Below are 14,789 nucleotides of genomic sequence, written 5' to 3'. Positions count from 1 at the left end.
TGAGAAAATAAGACAGAATTGCGTTCAAAATTTCACAAAGTTTCATCACACAGTCTCTATTACTTAAAGGAAATATTTCTGTAATTACAGATAATTAGGAAACACACAAGACTTCACTGCCCTCAATCCTAACACTAAGAAGGTGAGCTTCACCTCTTTTCCATAATTTCCAGTGTTAGGTGCAGCAGCTCCCGTTTACTCTTTTCCCGTCTCTTTATCATTTCCAAGATAGTCACAGCTCGACTGAGATCCCGGCGCAGCTTAAGCATTTTTTCATACGAGGCTTCATCGTTTTTCCGGTTCTGGAAATATAAAGTGCTTGCTTACCACAGCTATCTGACGTGCAGCTATTGGACCATTGCAGAGTTTCAGTTTAAAGTACACAGGAAGCGAACACAGACCGAGATATCAATTCTATACCTGACTTTTTAGTGAATCAATATTAATATGCATTAAGGTCCCCATAAAAACTCTAAAGGTCAACTTATTTTAATATTTCTTCAGTGTAATTAAAAAAAAAAATCTTAAATGCATGTGCACACCGTGCCCACAGGTCAGAAGGGGCACTGGATCTTCTGAAGCAGGAGTCTCCTTACAAGTGTCTATGAGCTGCCTGATATAGGTACAGGAGTTGTCATATTGTCCGCTGATAGAGAAGTAAGCACTCTGAATCACTGGGCAACCCCTCGGGTATAATTTTAAGGAATGTTATATGAAAGCACAGAATTAAGTCACAAAATTAAGGTATTAATAACTACTTTTTCTTAAAAATTAAAAAATTCACTTACTTTTCGAGTTTGCATTTTTTCTGTTCGTCTTCTAAAAGCCACATAAGGATCATTTGTGCTAGAACCATCTCGCTTTTCCTGTTTTACTGATGGGATAAGTGATGGCCCTCGACAGTTTTTCCTCTTTTTAATCCAGTATTCATAAACTTCTCTAATTAACTCATCATCTTCTTTTAGTAGTAGTTTGGCTTCCTGCAGACTGACTGGCTAAATGAAAAACCATTACGTCACTTTCATAAAACACATATGCAAGGACTCAAAACCATTCATTACTGCTTTATTTAGCAAACACAATCAGCATGCTTTCTGAAACAGTGTCTCCTGCATCCCACGTTAACCTTGAACTTGCTGAATAGCTTCGGATGACCTTGAACTTCTGATCCTCCTGCTAACTTCTAAGCACTGGGGTCAAGACAGGTGCACACCACCACACTTGATTTACGTGGCATTGGGGAGCAAGCCCAACATACACGCCAGGCAGGTACTGTACTAACTGAGCCACATCTCCAGCCCTGTGTATTTAGTCTTTATAATAGTCCCGAGTTAATTTTACAGGTCACACAGGTTGCTGTATTTCATGACTTTGGGACTTGATATTAGCCACTTTCTACTTGTTCACCAAATATACAAATGCAAGTTGAAAGCCGGGCGTGGTGGCGCACGCCTTTAATCCCAGCACTCGGGAGGCAGAGGCAGGCGGATCGCTGTGAGTTCGAGGCCAGCCTGGTCTACAAAGCGAGTCCAGGACAACCAAAGCTACACAGAGAAACCCTGTCTTGAAAAAACAAAAAACAAAAACAAACAAACAAACAAACAAATGCAAGTTGAGGAGGTTTTTTTGTTTGTTTGTTTGTTTTTTGCTTAGAAGACAGTCTTACTATGTAGCCTTGGCTGGCCTGGAACTTACAATGTAGAGCAGGCTGGCCTTTAACTCAGAGATCTACCCACCTGCCTCTGCCTTCCAAGTGCTGAGATTAAAGGTGTGTGTTACCATGTCCCTACACTTTTTTTTTCTATATATACAGCTAGGCCAACTAAGGCACAAAAAAAATGTAAGCATATTGTTCAAAATTATACAGGTTAATATTAGGCAGATGTGAGTCTGCTGCCTCAGCCCTCCTCAGTACTGCACTGTTCCGCACAATGTTATGAATTTACATTTAATATAATACAGAAATGAAGTTGTACCTGCTGACCACTGCCTTTTTCCAGACGGTCAATCATCTCCTCAAACTGTAATGGGCAGATATCCATTTTCTTCTTCAGTTTATTCACAAATACTTCATCTTCAGAATCCAGATCATAGTCAGGCTGCTCGGCGTCCAAACTAAAAGCTGACAGAGGAACCATAAGAGGTCATTTACTGTGTGCTCCACCAGCAGAGGCTGCACAGACAGCTGCATGAAGCAAGGCCTGCGCTTTCTAGCAAAGGAAGGTGGCTACATTTTGTCTTTGGAGTCACACATACTTTAGGCTTACTGCTGTGTCTTCTACACTGAAAGCCAAACAAACTGAATGTAGATAAAAGCCATAAAAAAATTAACAAACAGGACTCCCAACTCACTCTTTTTATATTCAAGTTCTGTTTTATAAATCATTTAGCTACTTTCCTATAAGATTAAGGATGCCACTACCAGTACTGGTGACAGTTCCACGGTCCGAGTCAAGAGAATCACAGCCACCGTATCAGAGGCGTGTGCTCTGCTACTTGCATATGCAGGAAGAACTGCCACTCTACAGCATCAAAACCCATTCAGTATCTCACAAAAACCGAGGAGGATAAAACTAAAGAAACTAAGTACCCTGATATCAAAACTCTTCTAAGAAGTTTTTCTTTCCTTTGGGTTATTGGTTTCTAACCCTGAAAACCCAATGCCTATAACATTGAGCCCTTATTCTTACTCATTTTTTTAAACCCAGTCTCCCTGATGCCGACATTTATGACCCAGTAGCATATTGAGTTCCACATCACATGACATGTTATAGTCTGACTTCAGGCCTTTGCATTAAGCACCTTTTCACTGCTAAAAGCAGGCAAATGCCAACTTAATCTTTTCAAAATCCAGCTTGACATCGCTTCTTTAAAGTCCTTTGCCTGTCACTCATCCAGTAGGTGGTTCCTCAGCTCTTCCGTTTCAGAAATAAGCCTCTCAACCAAAGAGGGGCTATGAATATATCTAACATTCTACATAAATCAATCTATGGTGCATAACTTCACACAATCTGGGCCCAATCATTCCTTCTCTTCATGCCATTTTTGTACTATGTAATACTTTAGCTGGTAAGCATGTGTGCCCCTTTAAGAAGAGACTGGTCTGTCTTGTCTTTGTACCTCCAGGTTTTCTAAGGGTAACATGTCCCTTCTGTGCCACATTCAACTGCAGTATTGTAGTACTATGCAAATTACTTATAGGAGGAAAACAACCTCCACCACAACCAGTCATTTGTGACCTAAGGGTTCACTCACTGCTGTGCCCAGTAGCTGTTATCCTTGCTTTAGGACTCCATATTTATCTACAGAGTTCAATATGCTATTTTAACCCTTATCTTCTTCATTGACTTTTTAAAATTAAAGGTGTGGTGGAAGTGATAAGTGGTTGTTTATACTTCAGTCTCTACGTGCTAGCATCTCTGTACCCCAGACTTTGCAGCAATTGGGTTTTTTTTTTTCTCTGTCACTGCACCATAAGCAGACTCTTGGAGACCCTTTTATGGAGGGACAGAGGAAGAAAGCATTTGATTCTCTCTGCTTCTAACCAAATTAATCCAGATCTATGTTTGTCCCCTGCCATTTTGAATAAATTTATATTAATCAGGCAAAATGTAAATTTCAGGCACCCCCATTAGTCCAAGTGCTAATCACTCACGTGTGCCTGATGTGATGGCTGTTTCAGAAGTACAAATCAGAAACCATACTGGCCACTCTAGCACGTTCTATTAAAGAAGGCTGGCCTGGAACTGACGTTCTGCCTGCCTTCTGTGGCGTTCATTGCCTTCTAAGGATCTCATCTGTACAGCACTCACCAAAAAGCCCCACTGGGAAGGGTGGCTTCTTCTACAGCAAACCACACCAGAAACCACTATCACACAGTTTAACCACCTATAAGAAAGAAAGCAGCTTGCCCGGTATCATCTTTTATCAAAGGCACTCAACACACTGCCGGAACACAAGCAGACCATCTTTAAGCTGTTAGGGAAGTACAGTGGGACTTCCACGTGTCACCAGGGAGTGCAGTGCCATTCCTGAGGGCCCTCTGACTTCTGATGGTGCCAACACAGATCAACTGGACAGTTCAGCTGGCCCCTCCTTTACCTCCACAGTGTGGGTTGGGATTACAGGTGTATCCTATCATGCCTTGCTCTAATGAAATTCCATCAGCCACACAAACTTGGTGATTCCAGCGTTCAGGAGGCTGAGCCAGTTTGCCCCAAGTCTGAGGCCAGCTTGAGCTATATATATAGATCTTTCCAACACCACCAATAAGTTTTGTCAGTTACGATGAAATCCAGCTGGTCAACTGCTGCTAACTCCCTACCACACTGTGGATCTTAATGTCCTTAAAAAGGTCAGACACATGCACACTGAAATAAAGGAGGCAGCTCAGGAGGTAAGAGCATATGCAGCTCTTGCAGAGATCTGAGTTTGGTTTCCACCTCTGAGACAGCCTGTAACCATTCACAACTAATTCTAGGAGAGCCAGACCCCCTTTTGGCCTCCATGGGCACCAGCAGTGTATGCTATGCACATACATACATACATACATACATACATACATACATACATACACACACACACACACACACACACATGAAACACATTCATACACATAAAATAAAAACAAGCCTTTCAAAACAAAAATACCACCATGCTATGGGTATATTCAGTGGTCCAACACTTGCCTTACATATGTAAGGACTAACTGGGCTCAAGCAGGTTTGTACAACACTAAGCAGTGCTGGGTGAAGAAGCAGAAACACAGTATAACCCCTGGAGAAAAGCACGCTTTCCAAAGACGAGGATACATTTCTCAGTCTGGTTTTGACATAAGCACTAACTCCATAGTTTTGCTACAAGAACTCTTTCAATACATTATCTCCTAAAAATAAGTTCTGAGTATCAAAAGAAACATATTATGTGCTATTTACTGTGGGTGGTGGTATTGACAACCATGCCTTAGATCTCAAAGTCAACACCATCACTAGCTGGCAGCAACACTATTAGATTCATTAATGTCTTCATGGTGAAGCCCTAAGTCTTGGGGTCACTTTCAGAATGTACTCCTAAACTTGAAACCCTGTGAATTCCTCCTATGTACAGCTCTGTGGTTGATGTTGTGGGCTTTATCAGTCACAAAGCAGGGCCCTGGACCATGATTTAGGTAGATAGGGAGATAGGCAAAGAAATACCATGGTGTGCATTCTTTCAGAATCTGGGCATAGAGACAGACAGAGTGCCTGCTCTGGGAAGTAATGGAACAGTAAGCTTGATTGTGGGTCCTGGGAGGTGGGGGGTGGGGCTCAAACACAGGCCATGAGTCTTAGAGACAAGTACCTTAACTCAACCAGTCATCTTGCTGGCCTACCATTCTGTTTTTAAAAGACGAGGTTCATTCTACCTGGCACTCTTCAGCCTAGGCTGACCATCTTCCTGTTTTAGCTTTAGGGAACAGGTATGAGCTATCATATGCCCAGGACCTCCAGCCCCAACCAAAAAATCATTCTTTCTTTGAAAATTTAAACCCTGCACATTGTTTATTTATTTATATTTGTAAAAAATCTAGGTTTTCTCATCTTATTCCCATGTGCACCTGCAGCTGTGCAAGCTACTGTCATACATGCATACACATTTGTTTTCTCATTTTCTAAGTCATCAGGAGAGACTATAATGGCTCTGGCCGAGACAATGATTTCATCTGTAGCCTGTATTCCAGTTTTGTCAAGTCATCTGATAGTTCTCAATTACTCCTCCACTTACTGTATCTTTCGGACCATAAGACGCACCCCCCCCCCAAAAGTGGGGTCTTACAGTCTGGAAAATGCGGTACTACACATTAGTTGTTAGTTTGGCTGATGAATTTCTTGCCTTCCTTTAAAGTGGAGTATCTTTTATTATGTTAAGATTCTCATAAGCCTTTAAAGCTATCAGCTCTGCTAAGCTCCTCCTCCTCCGCCTCCTCTTCATGCACACTCCTTGCTGGACTAGGGATGTAGCTCGGTTGCAGAAGCACTTTTTTCAGTCTACAGGACCCTGGGTTCAATCCCTGGCTGTAATAACCAAACCAAACCAAACCAAACACACTCTTCACTTTTTACAATTTGATTTGTTCCTCTATCATAAATAGATTACATGTGTTTTTGAGTAGAATAGGATATGACTGTTTCAGTCCTCTGAATATCGTGAGGCAAGTAATATTTATCTGTGCCTCATAACAGGCATTACATTTTTATTACATTTTATTATACACATGAATGCACACACTCATGCATGCACAGTGCACACATGGAGGTCAGAGGACAATTTTCAGGAGTTGGTTCTCCTCTTTTACGACCCGGGCCTGGGGAATGAACTCAGCATGGGCTGGGGCTTTATTGGCTGAGCTGCTCCTTGGGCTCCGTCTGGTAATTCGGATTTATCAAGTCAAGATGTTGCCCAAATGATTCCACTCTAATGCTGATTTCTTCCCCTCTTCTTTATATAATAAGCAGAGTAGGAGAAGGGCTGAAATTACTCAGATACCCTGCTCCTCACCACACTGTCTTCGGTCCAGCAGACATCAGTGATCCCTATGAGATCACTTTGATCGTGCAGCTCTCCTCACTGTGTCACGAACTGGCATGCAACTGGAAGCATGAGACACTCATCTCGCTCACTCGTCACCATGCTGAGGCTATAGTCCCACCTTTCCAATCCTTTATTATTTATCACCTTACTGACAATGTTCCTGGTCATCTTGTCCCTCCCCATCCTGCTTAAGCCTGTGATCAGCCACTTTCCCAGTGACACAGACACTGTTTATTGCTATGGCATATCATTGCTTTTTGAGCCCTTGGATCAGGAGATATTGAGCAATACTAAGTGACTAGTTTAGAAGCATTAGAGAATGGAGCTCAAGACAGTAATGGTTTTAATGTTTCTTCTGGCAGAACTCTGAGCAGTACTAAGAGAAAATAATGGCTTTGTTCCCAAGCCAAGTAAAGATAAAAATAGAGGTAGAATTTCCCAAGCTAATGTTTGATGAAATGAAATACGATTCACTGATAGATTTACAAACTAACACAAGACTACCATCACCCACAATACACAGCAGTAGCATGCAGTACCATTTTGATCATGGCCTCCTTAAGGCATATTAATTTCACCCTAAAAAACACCAAATAAACAGTGAAGGCAACATCACCACTGCCCCCGATTTCAAGCTGCACCACAGAGCCAAGGCCGTATAAACACTGAGGCATTGGCACAGAAATAGAGTACATCAACACAACAGGATTGAGCATACAGAAATAAATCCATGCTCCTATAAAGACAACATTTTAAAACAAAAGCTCCTAAGGTATACAGAGATGAGAAGGCAGCCCCTCCAGCAAATCACTTTGTAAAACATATGCTAAATGAATTAGGCCTTAATTAAACCTGGTACTCTGAACCTGTGAGAGGAAAGCACTCCGAGGTGCAGGCACAGCAGACTTTCTCAACATAATTCTAGCTGTGGTGGCTGTTCTTAGTTGTCACCTAAACCTAAGTAAAACCCAAATGGACAGCTGTGCACATCTGTAAGGGCTTTTATCTCAGACCATCTGAAGTGGGAAGACCGACTTCTAAGCTGGACCTTTGAGGTAGGAAGAGCCACCTTTATTCTGGGCCACACCTGTTGGATAAAGGACACAGAAGAAGGAAGTCCCTTCACTGGCATTAGAGACTACACTGTGCACCAGTGTTCACTTTCCACTACTAATCATGAGCCACCGAGGCATTCAACAGCAAAGGGATGACTAAGAAACTGTGGTCTGCGCACAATGGAACCTTACAGTCACAAATAACAACAAAGTTAGGTCCTCTGTGGTAAAATGGATGTGACTGTAGATGATCATATCAAGCAAATTTAGTCAGTTCAGAAAGGCAACTGTTGCATGTTTTCTCTCAAATTTTGGGTCGTAAGCTTTATAGATCCATAAAATCAGGTATTTACAGAAGACATGAAAGCAAAAGCAAGACTGCCTAGGGGGGGAAAAAAAACAGCAACAGGATGGGGTATAATATGCTTAAAACACATTTATATGAAAATGGTCTCATGAACCCTGTACGATTACATTAAGGCAAAAACAGAAATCCCAAAGAAAAAGTAGTGTAGCTTTAGGAGCTTTTCTGTCTGATACTGTTTTCTTTATTTTTAACTTATGTCTGCATGATGTATCCAAGTGTGGGCACACATACACAGTTCCTAAAGAAGTATATACACATAAGGTGTAAATTTAACTGGCCCAAGTATGTGTGTATGCATGAACTATTGAGAGGGTTCCTAAGAATTCAAAGCAACGTACTCTTCACAAACAAGTTATTAAGTCATCTATCAGAAGTCAAGAGTTTTATTTTCCACCTGAAAAAAATACATACTATATGTGATGGCTGTTCTAGGTTGTCAGTTAGACTACATCTGGAATGAACTAAAACCAAAGCAGCTGAGTACACTTGTTGAGGATTATTCTTTTTTTCTTACTTTTCTTTCTTTCCTTCCTTTTTTTCTTTTCTTTTCTTTTCTTTTTTTTTTTTTTTTTTTTGAGTCAGGTTTCTCTTGTGTATCCCCGGCTGACCCGGAACTCACTCTGTAGACCAGGCTGGCCTCAAATTCAGATCTGTCTGTCTCTGCCTCCCGAGTGGAGTGCTGGGATTAAAAGTGTGCACCACCAAGACCGGCTGAGGAGTTTTTCTTAATAAAATTATTTAGAATGGGTAGACCCACCTTTAATCTGGGCCACACCTAGATAAAGGCCATGGAAGAAGAAAGCTTTTTCCCCCTCCACGTGCCCTCGACTCTTGCTGGCAAGTCCATTCCTTCACTGGCATTAGTGCCTACTTCTTCAGGGTTTCAGTGTACACTGTAGACCTGCTGAGACACCCAGCCTGAGGATTGAACAACTCTTGACTCCTAAGCTTTCCACTGGTAGACAGCCATCATTGGACTTGTTGGACCATAGCCTGTAAGCCACTCTAACAAATTCCATATACATATATGAACAGAACTGATAGAGCACGCACACGCGCGCGCGCGCGCGTGTGTGTATACCCATATTCTATTAGTTCTGCTCTTCTAGAGAACCCTGACTACTATACTGAACAATTAAGTTTTCTTCATTTACCATAGTACCATACTACAAACCAATAACAATTCTTTAAGAATTAATTATCAACGTTATTCAATCTCTTCCACAAGACATAAAAAGAGGGAATATTCCCTAGCACCAATACCATGATGCATAATCAGGTGACACAGATGATTAGTAACAAGACATTACCAATACCTCTCATGAACCTAGATGCCAAAGTCCTCAATAAACTCTCAAAGCAAATATCTTACCCAATATTGTGGCTGGAAGACACAATACACCACAGCCAAGTAAAATATAGTAAGGGTGGAAAGCCAGCTGATTATTCGAAAAATCAACCAGCTTAACCCACTACATTTGTACTAGCCTTAATCCAGAAGCTACCCAAATGCCCTCCAATGGGTTAATGAACAAAGCATATGGTGTATATATACTGTGGGTTACTATTCAGCAAAAATAATGAACAGTTAGCTGGACCCATTCATTATTTCAGATGTTGGCTTACTGCCCTTTACTATCAAGAGGCCTTTCTAAGGAACCTTCTATAGACTTTTGCCAGCACAGTATAAACCTGCCTTCCTCTTTAGTGATCCTGTAGGAAGCATATTGAGAAACTGGTTTTAACTAGTTCCTAACTCACTACCTAATTGTTGGCTTAGTCAACCTTTTCAACTACTTGTTTTTAAAAGTTGTCAACTACCTGACACTAGGTAAGTAAAGTTTAATAATGCAAGCCTATAAGCTCTCAGTTTATCATCACCAAATGGGTCATTTTAAGCAATCACTTCTAGTTCACTAGTAAGTGGTGGGAAATACCTTTTTCCCCTCCATCCTCCAGACAGGGTTTCTCTGTGTAGCCTTGGCTGTCCTGGACTCTCTTTGTAGACCAGGCTGTCCTTGAACTCAGAGATTCACCTGCCTCTGCCTTCATAGTGCTGGAATTAAAGGCGTGCACCACCACACCTGGCTAGTGAATGCCTTTCAAATCAGAACACTGACACTAAAACACTAGCACCTGGTCCTACTAGTGTAGTACAGGTCAGGACTGGCAGCCACACCTCAGGAAACAACCTGTTATTTCACAGAATGACTTACAAACCCTTCCCAGGAAATGCTGACTCCTCACTTACATCTCATTCTTTGAGGCAGGTAACATTACTAATTCTAAACAAAATGAAAACTGCTTTTATTCTAAGGCATATTAAGATCCTTCTTGTCTGAAGCAGCATATGATGGAGCTAGAAAATGGTATAGACAAGTGTCATCTTTTCATAAGACAGGTATCTCAAACACCACTTTTTCTTCTTCTTTGAGACAGGATCTTTGCTGACTTCAAACTCACAATGTAGCTGAGGATGATTTAACTTCTGATCTTCCCTCACATTAGAAGAACATTTGTGCCACCACTGTGCAGCACAGGGCTTTGTAGCACACTTTGTACTCCTTCAGAAGAGGTCTACCCCCAGACTCTCACACACCATGTTAAGTGGGAAATAGGCCCTACTAACTTCGGGCACAGTGGTCAAGGGCCCATCAGGAGGTAGACACAGGAGGAGGAGCACTCACGCTGTATGTGAATGAGCTGCTTTGGCATCTTGAACTCCCCAGGGTAGATGGACTCATAGTAAGCGATGTTACTTTCTGCCTCGGGAACTGGAATAACCATATTATCCCGCTTCTCGCCGTACACCTGCTGTGCAGAGATAGCCCGTTGAAGATGGTGCTCCTAGAAACAGGAAAATACAAAGTGTAAGCTTTAAGACAGTCATCAGAATGTACAGCCTTACAGAAGTTTCTGCTCACTTGTTTTCAAATGAAGGAATTTTGGTAGACCCAACAAGCACAGCTAGCCTAACTGTGTGTGTGTGTGTGTGTGTGTGTCAGGGGGCACATAGGGGCTCACTGTTTAGACCATGCTGCTGTCAAACTCACAAAGATCCATCAGCCCTTCAAGGGCTGGGACCAAAGGAGCACGTATAAGAACATTTTAAGCAGACACACTATTTCCTCAAAAGGCAGTATTTGCCAAAGATGAGACTCTGACTAACAGCTTAGTTTACAGATGACACCTGAAGACAAGACTTATTTACTTTTTATTTGTCCACATTTAGGATAATACTGGATAGGCATCAGCTAGAAAGAAAAGCAGTATAAAAATGCCAGTGCCATCTTGTTACAGCAGGGAGGAATCGGAAAGTGAACAAATCAGACTGAGTGGGGAAGCGTTCTAAGTGCTCATCACAGTAGCCACGTCACACAACGTTAGCATTCAGATGTCTAAGTATGATCTGCTAATCTTCAAGTGAGAGAGAACTGGCAACTTGTTTAGTGTAAGAACTTCTGCACTAAGTGAATGGTGATTTGTTTCTCACGGCAACTTTACTATTTTCTTATGCATGGACTGAAGCTCTTGACTGCAGTAACCAGTTGTTTTACCAGCAAACCACTCTGGGCTGCAGGACACGGGCTGTGCAGAACTGACAAACTGGGGTTTGAGAATGGCAGCAATAACTATGTTTTTGACTTTTATTCTAGATGCTTAGCATAGTTAAAGCAACAGTTGAGGCATACCAAGTGAAGGCAGTCACGCTTCAGTGAGAATCCTGACAGTCTTTCGCAACCTACGTGGGAGAGCATAACGCCTACATGGATGGGATTGTGCTGGCCGAGCCACAGGCAGCCGCCCTAGGTGTACCATACTGATGTATTAAAATACAAACACTCTGTGGAACTGAGGAGCACAGCCAGAAATGCGCTTCATCCAGAACAAAGGCGACTGGTTCTCACATAGCTAAGCTCACAGCAGTTGTCCTAAGCACGTGCCACCAGCATCAGGTTTCCAAAAGAGAAATGATTCTAGGAAAGTCAGTAAGTCTTTTGAAAGGTGTCAATCACATCTGTAAAGCCAGGATAAAGCTACATCTACCTTGAAAGCTGTTATGAGTCCCAGGCCTGAAGAAGACAGGATGTCTCTAGGTGGAATATGCTCCCCTGCTCTGGGAAAGCATTCATGTGGGTGATAGAAATTGCTTAAGGAACTCGGAGGCTTCCACTACCTTGCAGTGTGAATGGAATCTAAACCACAGGCTAGAAGTGACGCATCGCAATTTTCATAATGCTTGGCATCATCAGCTTAATGACATGTTCAAAGGTAAAAGTAAGGCATGACTGCAATGCTAACTGCAGTCCCACATGGTGACTATCTATGATTTGGGGGACTTCAGCCCAACGGTGTTCTGTTAGAGAAGGCTGCCTGTGGTTGCAGAACTATCTTGCACTATTATTTTTCTACCCTTAAAAGTAAAGCCAAGAGCCTGCCTGTGCACCTATATCAGAGCTCCTGAATGAAGCAGTCAATACTGATTTGGAGCACTTGGACCCCATATCTTAGAGTAACCAAGAAGGGTGGAAGAGAAGCCTGCACTAGCTCCCCAAATAACAACATTATCTACTGATTTAAGCCCGAGTCCAAATCTTCCATCTTGATCCTTGTACAAAATGGCTTCATGAACTTCGACATCATAACCTGTGACAGGCACCATCACACTACTAACTCCTGAGCTGGTGCTCCAAAGACAATAGGCTATTTGTGCCATTTCTTCATTCAAACCCAGTTCCACATATTGAGAGAAAGGGAGAGGGAGAGAGGGAGAGAGGGAGAGAGGGAGAGAGAGAGAGAGAGAGGGAGAGAGAGAGAGAGAGAGAGAGAGAGAGAGAGAGAGAGAGAGAGAGAGAGAGAGAGAGAGAGAACACGCTCGCTTGAGACACAGTTTAGGACATAGATTTCCATCTGGAGCAACTGGAGCAGAAGCTTCTGTTAAAACTGCTTGGCTGGCAGGAAAGACGGTGTGGGCCTGAATTACTCTGCCTACCTTCAAATCTTCAAGTGATGGTGTTCCCTGGACTATGCACCATTGCTACCTTTTACTGGCTCTACTTCAGAGACCCAGGATGGAAAACAGAGCTCAACTTAATATATATGAAGACAGCAGATTATGTGTAAGAAATATTTTGTGATTCAAATATCCTGTTCGTATAGCTTTATGAATTTAAAAGGCTCTTTCATGTGAACCAAACAGAAGGATCCTTTTACAGAAAGGCAGGAATTATCTTTTCCGTAATGAACACATACAAGCCCAATCCTTTATCCCAAGTAATTATTTTTCTTCTGACTTTCCAAAGCCTTTTCTGGACACATGGTAAGAACGGAGCTGGAAGCTTGTGCCCTGGACTCAGGCTGTTTGGATTTGAGCGAACTCCAACACCCAACAGTCTGATTCCTGGCCGTCTTCCAGTCAACTGGGGGGAGGGGGGAGGGGAAGGGGAGGAGCACCCGAGAGAGTGCCTTCACAAAACTGGTTAGATTTTAAGTAAGATAAACGTAAGGCTGTAAGTTTTAGTATAACAGATGTGCAAAATACACTTTGGTTTAGTTATTACTCAGAAAACTTTCTTACCAGAAAGCTCTTACACACAGTTTCACAAGTGAAACTCATTCTAGCTGTATGAACAGAAGCTCATTAAGAATGTAATATTCTCCCAGATACTTTTCTGTACAATAAATATAACTAGCAATATATTATAAAGGAATATACAGAGTTTTACTGTACAACAGAGTCACATTACATGCTTTGGGTCACTCCATATATGCTGGAGAGCCTTCTACACTGAGACTCTATTCTCTCCAAGAGACATTATTCAGACACTCTCAAATTCTAGTCCAACATTCCCTGGAGTGATATTACTCAGTAACCCAGGCTCTTTTGATTTTCTGAGACAGGGTCTCACCATGCAGCACAAGCTGACTTGGAGCTTACTACACAGCCCAGGATGACTTCAAACTCAGCAGCACTCGTTGCTCCTGCCTTAGCATTTTAAGTACTGGGTATCAAGCACATGCCATCACCTGGCTCAGTATCTCTTACACACACACACACACACACACACACACACACACACACACACACATCCCATAAAACTTTATTTTTATTCATTTTTATTATTATCCTTACAAGTTATCGGCAAGTCCCCTCAACTGTCACTTGGCTTCCCTTAGCTCTGAAAGGGCTGCTTCTTTTTTTACATTAAAGAAATAAGTCTTGTGGAATAATCTTACAAACTTGCTATAGCTTTATCTTATGCTTTTTTTTTAAAGGTATAGAAGCTCTGTAAGTCAAACTTACAGGCTACTTCACAGTTTGCCACACTTGATCAGAGGTGCACAGTTAAGAACTACGGAATGTAAACAAACACTTTGTTTATTAAGTCCATGCGCTGGCTGCTGGCTCCTGGGAGGCGGTAGACACCAAGTGTGAATGGCGGGAAGGAGGAGGAGTGATGCTGAGCTCCAGCCCCCTTTGCCCTCGTCCCTAACAGAGAGGGGGTGCTTTGCTAGGCCTCAAGCTAGGAGGGCACACGCACACACTTCTGCTCTTAGATACCCTCAATGTCAGGAGGGAGGAAGCAGGGGCATTTATCCTCGTCTGTACTCTTGTCTCCATCCTTCATGCTTAGATGAACGTGTGAGATGTAGTTTATCTTTTGGATCCTCCTGCAGATCCCTCCTGCACTGAGGACACATCTGAAACGCAGAGTGTTGTAGCACAGCTGTAATTCCAGTGTTCCTACAGTGAGATGGGGAGTGGTTACAGAAGACCCCAGAAGCCAGAGGGCCAG

At 42.3% G+C, this 14,789-nt stretch overlaps 1 protein-coding gene across 4 annotated transcripts in view; it reads right to left on the bottom strand.

Moving 5' to 3' along the window:
* Nucleotides 1–14,789, bottom strand: part of EPC1 (enhancer of polycomb homolog 1) — an 83,227-nt gene that overhangs the window by 16,708 nt on the left and 51,730 nt on the right. For all 4 annotated transcript variants that reach the window (XM_084781956.1, XM_084781955.1, XM_084781957.1 and 1 more), the window contains exons 2-5: nt 10,680–10,839; nt 1,977–2,122; nt 789–995; nt 154–302 (exon numbers count right to left, since the gene is read on the bottom strand). In XM_084781956.1, coding sequence (XP_084638082.1) covers nt 154–302; nt 789–995; nt 1,977–2,122; nt 10,680–10,839 — 662 coding nt within the window. The remainder of the gene's footprint in view (nt 1–153; nt 303–788; nt 996–1,976; nt 2,123–10,679; nt 10,840–14,789) is intronic.

This window comes from Acomys minous (genome assembly GCF_964271855.1).
Source record: "Acomys minous genome assembly, chromosome: 5".
Classification (NCBI taxonomy): Eukaryota; Metazoa; Chordata; class Mammalia; order Rodentia; family Muridae; genus Acomys; species Acomys minous.
Note: the sequence above shows the minus strand (reverse complement) of the source record. Positions and strands in the feature narration are given on the sequence as shown.